The sequence below is a fragment of the Drosophila willistoni genome, unplaced genomic scaffold (genome assembly GCF_018902025.1).
Source record: "Drosophila willistoni isolate 14030-0811.24 unplaced genomic scaffold, UCI_dwil_1.1 Seg531, whole genome shotgun sequence".
Classification (NCBI taxonomy): Eukaryota; Metazoa; Arthropoda; class Insecta; order Diptera; family Drosophilidae; genus Drosophila; species Drosophila willistoni.
The window spans coordinates 4,811,050-4,826,488 of NW_025814459.1; the positions used below are offsets into that span (position 1 = coordinate 4,811,050).

General features: G+C 36.4%; 1 protein-coding gene across 2 annotated transcripts in view; it reads left to right on the forward strand.

Annotated features, from left to right (window-relative positions):
- Nucleotides 1-15,439, forward strand: part of LOC6652564 (procathepsin L) — a 227,003-nt gene that overhangs the window by 197,732 nt on the left and 13,832 nt on the right. The window contains exon 5 of one of the 2 annotated variants that reach the window (XM_047013029.1): nucleotides 12,755-12,853. In XM_047013029.1, the coding sequence (XP_046868985.1) occupies nucleotides 12,755-12,853 (99 nt within the window). Of the gene's footprint in view, nucleotides 1-12,754; nucleotides 13,229-15,439 lie in introns of those variants that run through there. The other variant, XM_023181257.2, reaches the window with a different exon arrangement.

The window sequence follows — 15,439 nt, forward strand, 5'->3', positions numbered from 1 at the left end:
CCATGCCACGCTTCGCTGTGCCCCCGCCTGATGACGAATCTTTTCCCAGTTTGCCCCCACCTCCACTATTTCTATTTTGACCAAACGCATTAAATTGCTTCGATTGTAGAGAAGCTCCTGTAGCTGCGAAATGATGGACCTGCTTACGGAGGTATATATTCTAGATCGTGCATTGGCTTCGTCTCTATCATCACCGATGAAGTAGATTTGAAGGAATTTATGTTCACTATCTGGGAAGGGGAGCAGGGCGCCAACAGCCACAATTTCCGCACCAAATGACGTCATTTGGAAGCAGGAGTTATACTTCCTAATGTTTGATAGGAAATGATTCGATTCAGTAGTGGATCCGGAAAGTAGAGTTCACAGTGGCTCTGGTGGTGCTTCAAGTTGATGTAATTTGATTTTGCCGCCAGCACAACACATTCCTTTCGTTTCATTATTGAACTTTAGAGCCTGACAGTAAGTGCAGACATGACTCTTCTGGCCAATGACGACATAGCGGCTGGAGCCATAATCAACTAGGTCGTATCGAAATGCAATACGATGGTATTACTCATGTCGATCTAGTCTTATCTGTGCGCGGGATTTAGCTACCCTTCCCCTATGCAGTTTACTTCTTTGCAAGCGAAGCAATTAAATTGGTGCACACCGCGACTCTCGGGCTCGCAAACGCTTATGCTCAAGCCTAGCTGCACGCCTTTCGGCTGGTTCCAATAAGAATCCTCTGCTTTGCCTTAGCCGCTCCGCTTCCAGTACCAATCCCGCTCTTCTTCAGTCCTATTCGAAACATTGCTTCTGATTCTTTCTGCGTTGTGAGTACAAGACCCAAATTCGCTATTTTAGGAGGCATCATTTCATTAGTAACTTTTCGTTTGTAACTAAAACAGGAATGATTGAATTTCCTACAACGTGGTTGACATGTAATTGCCCCCGCATACTGCGGTCGATACACGGAAAGCCGTTATAAAAACCCATTTTATTCGCGCTCGCGAAGATTTTCTTAATATTTTTTTCCGTAAGAACCTTCTCCTTATAATAACAAAAAACACAAAAAAAGAATTAGTGAAATCGGTCCAGACATACACACGTGTTGCCGTGACCAAGGAAAACGGGCTTCATTTTTATATAGATTCCATGCGTTATGAATCAAAGATTGGTATAAGGTAAAAGACTTTTTATAATCACATCCAGAACACACAAATATTTTGATTTTTCTTAATATTTTTTGATATTACGCGGCCTAGACAAAAGAAAAAAACCTTTTTTTTTTATTTATTGTGGTTGTGATGTTTGTAATATATTTCTAAATAACAAGTTATATTTTTAATCAAAACAAAAATTTCATAAGCTGCACTTGGTGAAGATTCGTTTGACGTCGACATTGTACTTTGGCTCTCGTTTTTTTAGAATTATTGCTGCGTTGCTAAGGCGACAGCTAAAAATAAGAGGCACAAAAGATCACTGACAAATACATACACCCATTTTAATAACGTCGTTTGATGCATAAAATTTGTTTAACTTTTGATTATTTGGCTATATTTTTTCTCGAAACGTCGTTATAACCGGTTGAGCTGTGAAAAATATCGTCGCTAGAGGCAGTTCGTCGCTATAAGCGGAGACGTACTAACCGGAGGCCCTTTCATATATGTTTGTATGGGGACCAACCATCATCAAACTTTAGTCGCTTTAGCCGGACGGAGTCGGTTTAACAGGATTCTACTGTATATGCCTTTCTACAATGTTAGATTGCTATTTACCTGCTTTGGAAAAACTGACAAGGCAGGTAAATGTTATTTAAGTTGATGAAAAATTGGTCCTAGTTGCAGGTTGGTCCTTTTTATTTCCGTTTACCTAATTGGATATAAATATTAATTATTACCTAATTAATAAAAAAATGTCAAAGAAGCTAACATCGGCTATGCCGAAGTTTATATACCCTTGCAGTCCTTGGTAATAATAATTTTACATGTTTGTTTTCTGCAACTCAATTCAGCAATATACAAACAAAACAATTTTACTCTCTATTTTACAATTTGTTCTTCTTCCCTCATTTCCAAAGCAAAGCAACGCACGCCTACACATACAGTTTATGTAGCGTTGCGTCTGTGTGTGTATGCATGTACTCTGTTGATGACGAAAGACGTAGCCCTTCAGTACCGGTCGCCGCAAATTCCTCTGAAAATCCGAGGCGATTTCTCAGATGTCGCCTCGGACATTCAGGGGACATGCCATACAAATTTGCGGCGGCATTTAGCATTGTGTGTCCTAGCGTCTCGGACATTCTATCGAATTTTCGGCGACATGTCGACGGAAATTCCGCTGAAGACGAAGACGAAGAATGTTCAACGGAACTTGCGGCGACATTTCGCCGGAATGTCCCAGCAAAATAGTGGTGGTTTTTTCAATAGAATTAGCGGCGACATGTCGACGCAATGTCCCATCGAAATTATAGCTCGGATTTACAATCGAATTTGCGGCGACATTGTCGATGGAATATCCCCACATTTTCCCAAAAATAAATAAAAACTTGATTTGATGTGTTTTTTTAACATGCATTAGTTTTTATTTAATAGCATATTTATTTTAATTTCTTTATTTCTATTCTTTAACATATTAAATTAAATTTAAATACATATTTATATTTACATTTTCTTACGTTTTTGATAGTTTTGCTTAATTTACTTGTCGAATTTTGGATGGATTCTGAAAAGGACAAAATTGATTAGGGAATAAAAACTTCATAATATTTAAATAACACTTACCTTCATTACTGCAGTACTTTAGTACTGTGCTACTGCGAAATTCAATCGCGAATGAACAAAGAAACGAAAGTTACAAAGCGACGCGCGCAGAAGTTGGAAAAAACAATAACAACAATGCACTGACGAACGAAGTGAAGTGGCGTAGACAAAAATCATCATGCTTTACTTCCAATTTTTTTTTTTTTCTAATGAGAAATATATTTATATATGTACAATGACGACATTAGCTCGTTCGGGTGCCTTCGGCTAACCTCAGCATGAAATGCGCTGGCAGAATTTTTTTCTGCCGACGTCAGTGGCTCGGAATTTGCGGCGATTTTGTCCCCGGCGACATTTGGTACTGAAGGGAGTAGACAGCAAGCAGCGCTACCGGCAGAGCTGGGAGCAGAGCCGATTATTATATTGATTGTAACTTGTAATATATATTTATCCGATCACATTCAAATTTTGGGATTTGGGGTTTCATATCCAATATTATCACATATGTAAATTTCATAGCATACTCCGATTTTTATGAAAATGTTTCTTCTAGTTCTTCTAGAGCTATATGCTATAGTGGTCCGATCCTGATGGGTTTCATACTTTATTTTTCCCGGCTAATAAAAATAATAAAAAAAAAAAATTCCAGCCCGATAGCTCTTAAGACGGCTGAGTAAAACGCATACGCACAGACGGACAGACGGTCATGGCTATATCAACTCAGCTTCCATGGTGATCAAGAATATATACACTTTATGGCGTTGGAAACGTCTCCTTCTGTGCCTTACAAACATCTGACCAATTTTATAAAACCCTCTGCAAGGGTATAAAAAGTGTAATACCGATTTTGCGTTCTACCTAGATAATTCAAAAAATATAATAAAGCGCTGAATATTTCTCTAGTTGGCGACAGTTTATATTTAGCTTCATAACTGAATAGTATTTGTCAATATAATTCAAGACAGTTTATTTTTATTAGTGCAAAAATGTTGTAAAAGAATGAAAGGATTTTTGAAGTTTTCCATGACTGTGAAAACCCAAATGATTTTGAAATGGGTTTGCTGAAGGAGATGGTCATTTCATTCGAAAACTCTAGTACGGAGCTTAAGGTAAAAATCAAATATACACACTCTAACTTAAGGCGAAAATGGACCGCAAGTGAGAGATTTCTACCACATTTCGTGAAAAAATGAAGTTTGGCTTGAGGACTGTACGAAATTCGTAAAAGGAAGAAGTTCAATCATCAAATGACATCTTAAATAACAGGTTTTAGTCAAGAGTTCATTAAAAGGTTGATTGTTATCTTGAATGTATAACATTCAATTGCAAAGAAATAATAAGAGGTGGAAAATTTGCCGAATTTACTTCAAAGACTGCTCAACTTTTGACTGAAGTGTATCCGCAAAAAAAAATTACCCCAACGGTAGATAGGATTTTGGCTCACGGAAAGGATTTAATAGAATATCCAAAGAAGCACAGAAGTGAAAAAGGACTACAAAAGGTTCAGATACACTAATATATTCAAAACTTCTCGTGTTAGACAAAATGAAGTCCTTTTTAACATGCTGGCAGCCTCTTCGGACCCACTTATTGCATCACTGAGACACGTGCGATCACGAAAGGATTTGGAAAATAGCAACGAAATGTTGAGTTTATTAGATTTTGATGTAAATATTGAAAATTATTTTGAAAACAAATCAGCCATCAATAGCAAATTTTCAAAATTAACCTAAAAAAATTTAAAAAATTTGTTGTTTTTCCTTATTGTAATTATTTTAGAAAATATAATAAAAACATTAAAAAATGATACATAGTCATTTAAAACAATGAAAAATTCCGTTTGTGATTGATGGGTTTCTCCATTTTTAAAGGAAAAACTTGCTTGGAAATATTTTCGCAAACACCCAGCATTCATTTTGAAGCTTGAGGTATTCTTTATCATAAGCTTTGTTAATTATATTTTAGACGCTTATAAACGTTATTTTGATTTTTCTAAACAGTATGCTTTTACAATGTTCTTATTCGGCGTGGTCTTTTTTCGAGTGTGGCCGTATATTGTTGGGTGTTGTCTTTCATAACAACTATGTCGTCGACCTCCAAGTTTGGCACATCTTTATGCCATTTCTCCCGATGTATAAGTGTGGGAAGATATTCTTCAATGAAACGTTTCCAGAAAGAGTCTATCTGGTACTGCGAGAATCTCCAAGCTCGTTTTTCCATCGTATTGGAAGTAAAGTTGCCTGGGCCATGGAGTATGCAGCTTTGCGGGATACAAATATCGTTTGGACACAGACCAAGTTGGTCGACGGGGTCATCAGATTCCAGTATATATGGTCTGCTGTTGACCAGATATTCTGCCTCCATAAAAATTGTTTGCAACATTTCATCGCTGGGATTTGCGTTTACTGTTAAAATTGCTTCAATTGCACGTTTAAAACAGCCTACTAGTCGCTCTCAGCAGCCTTGCTGGAATGAAATTCCAAATTATTTTAATACTTGCCATGTACTCTTTCACGGCACACTCATCCAGGTCCTCTAGGGCTTCTTGTAACTCTCGTGCTGCTCCGCGAAAATTTGTGCCATTATCTGACTAGATAAATCATATATACAAATGTATAGGTTCACGTCGAGCCATCATTCTACGAACTGCCATTATGCAAGAATCGGTGTCTAGGGAGTGGGCTATCTCCACGTTGATTGCTCTAGTAGTCAGACATGTGAATATTACTCCGTACCGTTTGCGGAGGTGTTTTGAGACTCGAGTTCCTCTTTCTGCTTTGGTGTAAAATGGACAGAAGTAATCGACGCCTGTTGCTGTAAATGGTTTTTTGTGGGTGAAAAACCTTTCTTCGGGCAGAAATCCCATTTTTGGTGTTTGTGGTTTTGCCTTTTTGCGTTTACACCAAACACAAGCATTCATCGTCGTTCTGATGATCCTATTTAATTTTGGCATCCAGTATGCCTTCCTGAACTGATGTACTACTACCTGTGTTCCGACATGTTGTGCGTCGACATGAATTTTATTGATCAGCATCCGAGTAAACATATGTTTGCCATCGAGAACAACTGGTCTTTTGGTATATGTCGATACCTCTTTTGCACGTTCTATTCTGCTATCCACTCGCATTATGCCATTGTCATCCAGGTATACACAATATTTTGACAACCTCAATTTTGAAGAAGGCTTTCCGGTCCTTAGGCTGATTAGATCGTCCTGAAATAGCTGTTGCTGTACAACCTTCCACCAGACAGTTTCCGCCCATTCAATTTCGCCGACACTTAACTCATTCAATTTTCGATTACCTTTTAACCGTTTCGTTAAGTTATTTATGTATCTCCCAATCCAGGCAGTACTGCGAATCAATTTATTGTATCCGGAAATTCTTTGTATGAGTATATCCATTGGATGTTCCATTTCTTGAAGTACCATTACGACCCCTATTTGGTCGAATTCTTCTATAATGGGTTTTTGAAGATCCCATGTTCTGGTCTTTGAAAAAATTCGGGTCCCGTCAACCACCAATGAAGTTTATGCTCTGATATGTTGTCACGCGTTATGACGTCAGCGATGTTTTCATTTGTTGATAGTCAGCGACACTCTGATCTTACCGATTTTTCTCAAATCTCACCTATTCGATATAAAAACGTTCATACGTTTATCGCTGTTAATCCAGGTAAGAACCGTACGTGAATCAGTCCAAAAATAACGTTGATCTATATTGATTTGTAATTCGTGGCTTATCATTTCAGCCAGACGGCATACCACTACGGCGGCCATCGTTTCCAGTTTCGGAATAGTTATATGTTTGATTGGAGAAACCCTTGCCTTAGATGCAATTAGTGCCACATCAAATTGACATTTATCCTCCTTAACATAGCTGCATCTGATTTAGGCAACTGAAGAATATGCTTTTGCACTTGCGTCATTAAATATGTGCTTTTCAACGCGGTCGGCATTGTTCAGATTAGAGCTATAACACCTTAGAATTTTGGTGCCCTCAATTGATATTAATGCCTTTATCCAATTTCGCCATTTGTTTATTAGATCTCCCTTGATTTGGTCATCCCAGCCTATTCCAGACTCCCATACATCTCGCATAAGGATTCGTCCTTTGATTGTGACTGGTGTCATGAGCCCCAATGGGTCATATTGCGAATGTTCTACTGACAATACATTCCTCTTTGTTGGTGTAACTTTGCCACAAAGCAGATCATATGTAACTTTATGCATTACCGTAGTGGAGTACGTGAAGAAGTCGCCTTTTGCGTCCCTTTTTCCCCATTTTTTCCCCTATCATTGCTGTAGACTTGTTCGCTCTGAGAGTTTTGGGAATGGATTGCATCACTTCGTCGCTGTTTGATATAAATTGACACAATTCAAATCCAGCCTTTGAGTGTATTTTCGTGATTGCGTTAATGATGTTGATGAATTCTACACTTCTACACACGCACTAGGTTTGGAATCGAGATAATCATCTACGTAATGATTTTCCAATATAGCTTTTACTGCGTCGGGTTGTTCATCTTTAAATTTGCTAGCATTGTAATTTTTAACAAATTGTGCCAAAAATGGTGAGCAAGTAGTTCCAAACAACATTGCTTTCATTTGAAATATTGATGGCTCTCTTTTTTGGTCAAGATCTCTCCATAAGAAACATTGTGCTACAGTATCACATTCTGTAATGCTCACCTGATTGAACATTTCGCGAATGTCTGCTACGACTGCTACCGCATGTAGCCGAAATGGTATCAAAATTCCTGTCTGGGCCAGTATGCAGGTTGCTATTGAGGGACGTACCGTTGCAAGTAGCCGCAGCGTCGAATACAAGTCGAACCTTGCCGGGCTTATTTGGGTTGATAACAGCAGATAACAGAGTTGAGAACGTTTGTCTGTTAATTGGAACGCATAACCTTTGTCCAAAAGTTTTGTTATTTCGTTCTTATATGCTTCTGCGGTATCCTTGTCTCTCAAAAGATTTCGCTCAAGACATTTGAGTCGTTGAAAAGCCATTGACTTGCTTTCCGGTAGTTTTATGTCATCCGATTTCCATGGCAATCCAATTTCGTAGAAATTACCCTTTTTGTTAATTGAGCTTTCGGCCTTTGCTATTGCTGACCGCTCATCCACAGACCGTGTTTTGTCGATCTTTATTGTACAGGCACCGAAGTTTTCAATACTGAATTGTTGCTTAATCATTTGTTGTAGACATACATCTTCTATTTGACAGCAAGTAAAATGTGATGCTTGTAGATTGGTTTGTGCTGGTCCATGTACTACCCAGCCTAATTTGGTTTTAGATAACATTGGCCGATGCTCATTGCCATCTATAAGGGCTCGTGCGGTAATTAATTTAGCATGGCGTTGTCCTATCAATACCATGGGTTGCCTATCCTGTAACTTCGTGTAGTCTACCATATTTTTTGATACAAATTCTGTTAGCTTCTTATAGTCAAGTTGTTGTGTTGGTATTTTTAGATCGTTGACTAACCAAACTCAATTTAGCTGATGTTTCGGACCGTTTTTTCCACTGATATTAATGGTTGCCGATTCCGCATCTGCCTCATATCTGTAGACACCACCTGTCCAAGTAAAACAAAATGGTTTTGCGTCACCCTTTATGCCAACTTCTCTTGCCAAGCTCATTTCCATGATTGTGGATGTACTACCGTCATCCAAAAATGCGATAGTTTCTTTCAAGCCTTTTTCGCCGTGTACTGTGATTGGTACCATTTTGAGTACTGCAGATTTTGGTGAATCAGATACGCATCCTGTGACGTTTGTGGTGGCTGCTAGATTTACTTGTATGGGTCTCTTGTGCAGTAATGGGTTGTGAAACTTTTCACAATTGTCAATTTTGCAGGCTTGTCTTTCGCTGCATTGTCTGCATTGTCTCTTTGCTCATAGCATTGAACTCTTGGATAAAGTGTGTCCAATTCAACGCTAATGAACCATCAAACTCCAGGTGTTTACTGTTTAAGCTCTGCCGCGCCAGCATCTGATTCATGGCTCTTGTTGACATGCTCGGATTATTGGTTTCATCCAAATTATTCTGACACTCTTCAGATTGCGAACGAACACACATTGAAGTTCGCTCATTTTGCACAGATGTTTCAAATCGTTTAGACATGCGGGAAGAACAATCTGTTAGTGTGACCTGGGTTTTCAGAACATTTTTCTTACTTACCAGTGCTTCTTCTTCCGCTTGAAGAAGTTCTAGTTCCCTTTGAACTATAAGTATTTCATTGTGCATACTAGTTAAGTCTATCTCTGAGTATGCAGTTGGGTTGTTATCTGCCTCTGACAGTATCCGTTTGTTGTTTATAAGCTTTGTCTCCTTTTCGCACATTTTACGCTTGACGTCTACGTATGCTGTATCCACATTCTCAATTTTTTCCAGTATAACTAGTCGCTGCTCCAGAACTGTTGCATTTGACCCATCAGAGTCTCCGGTGCTGACAAATGATATGGCGTCAACAATTTTTGCCGCCAAATCATTTTTTGTCTCTTTCTCACCGACGCCGATGTCAAGAAACTCACAGACGCGCAATAAAGCATTTGTTCCTTTGAGATTGCCTGCTCATGTTCTGCCTTTTCAGCATTGTTATAATTTAAACCTTTGAACGTACGAAGCTGTCGTTTTATCAATGTTTCCGTAACAAATTTCAGGTAGATTGCAAAATGTACATCTCGTAGTGTTTGCGATTTCCACGAATCAATGCAGCCAAGCTGCTGTTTGCTCCACTGACACATTTTTGATTAGATGGTTTTGTTTTTGATTACGGACTGTTTTTCTATAAATAAATAAAATAAAATGTAAATAAGCTACACGAGCATACCTCTTTTCGTTCTCTGACTAACTGAACGGCGAATACCTTGTAATTGAAGAAAATTGCTTTCATCACTATAAAAAAAAGGGAAAAGGTAAATTTACAATGTTAAAAATCACAAAAAAAGTGAAAATTGGAGTAAATAGATTTTTGATATCAATCATAATCAAGAGGCATAGGATGCGTAACCATAACCTAAAGACCTCGTGGTTTGACCATAGGTATTACAGCCTCGGTCACAAGGCCAATTCCGATACAAATCGGTCAACACTTAATTCATTTCACAAGGTATGTCTTTTATGCAAAAAGTTTTGATAATCATCTAAAGTCCAATTATTTTTATCTAGAAAAAAAAATCAAAGTAGCTAACTTTGGCTGTGCCGAAGTTTATATACCCTTGCAGTCCTTGGCCATAATATTTTTTCATGTTCCAAACTCTTTTCAATCAATTCATCAACGCACAGACAAAGCCTTCCAAATATCATTTCCATTTATTTTTCTTCTTCTTCCCCATGCTGCATGCTGCGATTGGCACTCATACACATACAGTTACATAGCGTTGCGTCTGTGTGTGTATGCGTGTGCTCAGCTGCTCTGTGGATTTGAAGCAATGATGTAGTAGAGCCGATTTATATTGACTGTAATTTGTGTTATATTTATACGATCTGAATGAAATTTCGGCATCTGATGTTTTATATCCAAAACTATCATATTAGAATCATGGGGATACTCCCTCTGCAAGAGTATTATAAAATTCGTCAGATGTTTGTAACGCACAGAAGGAGACGTTTCCGACCTTGCCTTTTAGCTTAATATTCATTGTCGGCGTATAAACGTCAAAAATATCATTTAAATGCCTTGAGTAATGAAAAATCTTCGTTTTTTAGCGATAACTTGACACTTAATACGATTTTTTATTTTCTTATTCCATGCGTTATGAATCAAAGATTAGTATATGGTAAAAGACTTTTTATAATCACATCCAGAACATACAAATATTTTGATTTTTCTTAATATCTTATGAAATTACGCGGCTTAGACAAAAGAAAAGAAACTATTTTTAGATATTTGCCTAATTAACCGCCAGGCTAAACAAAATTCTTGATAAAAGCAGCGAGTAAGAAGAAAAAAAGTGTTCAAAGTAGCATGCAACGAAGTATTGCTGCTATTAACTTTGGTGCAAGTTCAAATCTTAGAAAACTGTTCAAAATGAATTTTTCCTTTATTCATATAAATCGAAATAGGTGCTTTTGAGTCAAAAATACGCAAAAGGTTTTTTAGGTGGCTCACTTGGGAGATTTTCACACAAATACTACTAGCCGATAAAGCGATTTAAAAAATATTAAATTAAAAGCTTATGATAAAGAATACCTTAAGCTTCATGAATGTTTGTCAAGAGTGCTGGGTGTTCGTGGTGCTGCAATATTCAAGGTCAAAGTCAGAAAATATTTCCAAGCATGTTTTTCCTCTAAAAATGGAGCGAAACTAGGTTTTTTCAATCACAAACGGAATTTGTCATTATTTTAAATGACTGTAACATTTTTCAATGTTTTGTTTTGATTTTCTAACATAATTACAATAAGGAAAAAATACAACATTTTTAAATATTTTTAGGTTAATTTCGAAAATTTGCTATTGATGGCTGATTTGTTTTCAAAATAATTTTCAATATTTACATCAAAATCTAATAAACTCAACATTTCGGGACTATAGTTGCTATTTTCCAAAACCTTTCGTGATGACATGTGTCTCAGTGATGCAATAACTGGGTCCGAAGAGGCTGCCAGCATGTTAAAAAGGTCTTCATTTTGTCTAACACGAGAAGTTTTTAATGTATTAGTATATTTGAACCTTTTGTAGTCCTTGTTTTTACATTCCTGTGCTTCTCCGGATAGCTCTCCAATTGGATAACACTGAAATTCTTTTAAATCCTTTACGTGAGCCAAAATCCTATGTACCGTTAAGGTAAGTTTTTTTTGCGGATACAATTCAGTCAAAAAATGAGCAGTTTTTTAAGTATATTCGAAAAATTTTTCATCATTTACATTTTCCTTGAAATTTCTAACATTCAAGGTAACAGCCAACCTTTTAATGATCTCTTGACTAATCCCTGTTATTAAAGATGTCATTTTATTATATTAGTTTTTATTACAAAAAACTACTTGAAGTATTTCCATCATTAAACAGTAAACTTTCAGTCCTAGCTTCCGAGAGAGCTTGTATAATCTCATTCCTAGTCTGAATATCCACTAATGTACTAATAAATAAAATTGTTTTGAATTATATTGACAAATACTATTCATTTAAGAATTTATAAGTATTTAAGGTGATTACACTTATGAAGTTAAAAATAAACTGTCGCAAACGAGAGGAATAATTAGCACTTTATATTATATTTTTTTAATTATCTAGGTAGAACGCAAAATCGCTATTGCCCTTTTTGTATTAATTAGGTAAAAAACTTAATATTTACATCCAATTTGGTAAACGAAAATAAAAAGGACCAACCTACAACTAGGACCAATTTTTCATCAACTTAAATAACATTTACCTGCCTTGTTAGTTTTTCCAAAGCAGGTAATTAGCAATCTAACATTGTAGAAAGGCATATATGTGAACACGTAGTATTTATAAACAGCATTACGCAATCATTTAAATGTAAAGAAGCTACAGGAGAATACGCATGCGCTCTTCTTCTTCCTTATACCTTGCAGCGCATTTTTTAGGCGAGGTTACCTTAGTTTAATGGCTTCTGCATCGGTGTCGCAGAGCTCCGCATATTGGGGCCATATATGTACATCTGATAGATAAACACCTAGGTAGGTAGTGTATGTAGTCCGGTTGTGATACTAGTTGATCCTTGTTAGTTGTATTCCACCAAAGTTAAAAAATGCCAACATTTAGTGTATTTTTTCAATAACGATTTAAGTAAGGCAGTTATATTTTCATCAGTGCTTACAAAACTAATGTCAAAGCAGCGATTTTTCAGCTGTGCTTCAAATACTGACAGCTGAATTTTCTTTAATAATGGCATTTTCTTTAATACTAGCATTATAGCACCTATTGAATTTTAAGTATTTATAAACGATTTACATAATGGTTTTAGTTTTTAGTATTAATTTTTATAGTAAAGCAGACTTATTTAAAAATTCTTAATCATAATAAAATATTATTTTAATTTTTAGCCATGGTATTTACGATGACCTCTCATGTTCTTCTGCTTCTGTAAATCATGCAATGCTGATAGTAGGCTACGGAAAAGATTTTTGGATATTAAAAAACTGGTGGGGTGAAATATGGGGTGAATCTGGATATATGAGGATTCGAAAAGGAATAAACTTGTGCGGAATTTCAAATTATGCTGCATATGCAATAGTTTAAGCCCAATTATATAAAACAAAATATTCCATTCAATATTTCATTTACGAAGTTTATGCCGGCTTCCTGATTTCAATTAATGATACAACATGCCATGCTATAATTGGGCTCAACGAATAAAACAGTTGACGCAACCGCGTCATGTTTTTATTATGTTTAATAATATTAATGAAAAATTAGGCAAAACTTGTCATATTTCGTCCGGATTGAATGTAATTTTCGAAATAATTCACTAAGAAATAAAATAAAAGATTAATAAATTTGTGAAACGGCTTACTGCACTACATATCGCAAAAAGGCATTTGAAACATTTTATTTTTTATAACCATATAAATTGGCAATAACTGTTTTTTTTATGAAACAATCGTTAGTCTTTGTCTATGGGTGTTTAAAGATTAAACAACTTTGCGTTTTTATATCATGCACCCATAGGGTAAAAATGTAATATCAGGCAAAAGAAGGCATTTCCGGCCCCATAAGTAAGTGAGTATACAAGTAAGTATATATATTCTTGATCAGGATAAACAGCCAAGTCGATCTAGCTGTCTAGTCTGTCCATATAAACACGTAGATCTCGGAGACTATAAGAGCTACAGTGACCAAATTTGGCGGTCCGTAGGCAAGTGGCGGCGGTAGAGTTCTCGTGTGTTTTTCTAAAGGTGAGCGAGATAGCACACGCTATAATGGGAATTTAACAAACATACATTTGGTGGTCGAAAGTCGGCGAGGCGACTTACTTACTTCATTATATTTAGTTTTATTGTACATTTAATGAAGAATGGGACGCTGCACAGTTGGGCCTCTGCTCGGATAGCGTTGCAAAAATCAATTTTTTCATGATCGAGTTTGGCAAAAATGATATATGCAATCGATAGTAAATATTCGGAGAATATGAATGTGGGATTTTACTTTATCCCGGGTTATTTATTTCAATATTATTAAAGGATGTGATTTCCTTATTTAGTCTTATTTTATTAACAATGTTTCTTTGTGTTAAGAATACATATATTTTATATTATTTAAATGGCCTTAGTGATAATTTGGGTGTGCGATGTGATCGAGGCGAGAGTACGATTGCGAGTGCTTTTTGAGTCAACGCTTTTCTTTATTTGCCAATGAGTGAGTCGACCAGATAGGTACGGCCGCTGCGTGTCGTTCTGTCTCGATCACTATCTACTGCCCGATTGCTATGATTATGGCCGCCTGCCACTTCATTTCCAACATGAATCCAAAAAATTTTTGAAATCTGTTGAGATTTATGGGTGCTAGACGCGCCCAAAATTGAGACATTTTTAGTAAATGGAAATAACTGATAACTTTTACAAAAAATCTCAGCTTTAAAACTGAATACTAAGCGCTCTCAACAATCGAATATTTTATTTTATCTGAAAAGTATGTTCTTTATTGGTACTATGTTTTATAAATCTAAATAATTACCTAAATCGTTATTAAACTAGAAGCGTTAAAAAAAACACTAAATATCGGCGTTTTTTGAGCTTTGGTAAAACAGAACTAACAGGTATCAACTAGTATCAATACCGGACTACATACACTAGGTAGGTGAAATATTTATGTGGGGTTGGGCTGGTAACGCCGAATGGCCAGACCACCTCAAATCAGCTGTTTAACGACGGTGTGGCAAGCGATCCATATGAGACGAGGTGGCAAGCGACCCACGAAAACGACGATGTGGTAATGCCGCTACGAGAAGACGAGGAAGAACTTTTTAAGACGAGCCAACGACGAGAAGACGTTTTTTGAAAAGATGTATAAACGACGAGAAGACGGGTATTAAAAAGAAGTGTTAAAGACGAAGACGTGTAAAAACCTAAAGACGAAACAATAACCATTCAATTCAAACATTTTTATAATTACTAAAACCTAATTATAATTTAAAATAAAACCTATTACCATATAACTAAATATAAATCAAACGGGACTACTTATTTCAACGGAATCGGAACCTAGTCCCACAAAATTGGGCGCTCGTCGGCGATCGGTTAAAAGAGAATGCTGAAAAGTGAATTAGGAAAAGAAAACTGTGAAAAGATTGCTGAAAAAAAAAGAAAAAAGTATAAAGATGTTAGAGGAAAAAGTGACTAATAGAATATAAAACAATAAATGCTGTAAAAAATAACCCAATTTTTTTTCCCCCATCATAAACAAAATGCCGTGTTTAAAAAATTTTATTAATGCTAAAATTGCTAGTGCCAGTAAAGCAAGCATTACTGCTTTGCATAAATATGTATATGAGCGAGAGGGAGACAGAACCAATCGGCAACGGTTAAGAGAATTTTCTGGATTCAGCTTCGATGAGAATGACGCGCAATACGAAAGCAAGAAAAAATACGTTGAACAGAACTTGTCTGAACGTGATCTCGTGTCTATATGTAACATACTCGGTATAGGGCACGAAGTAGAGAATTTGCAGTCACATATATTCCACGAACTTCGCAGTTTGTTTTGTGAAAACGAAGAGCGTAACGACGAAA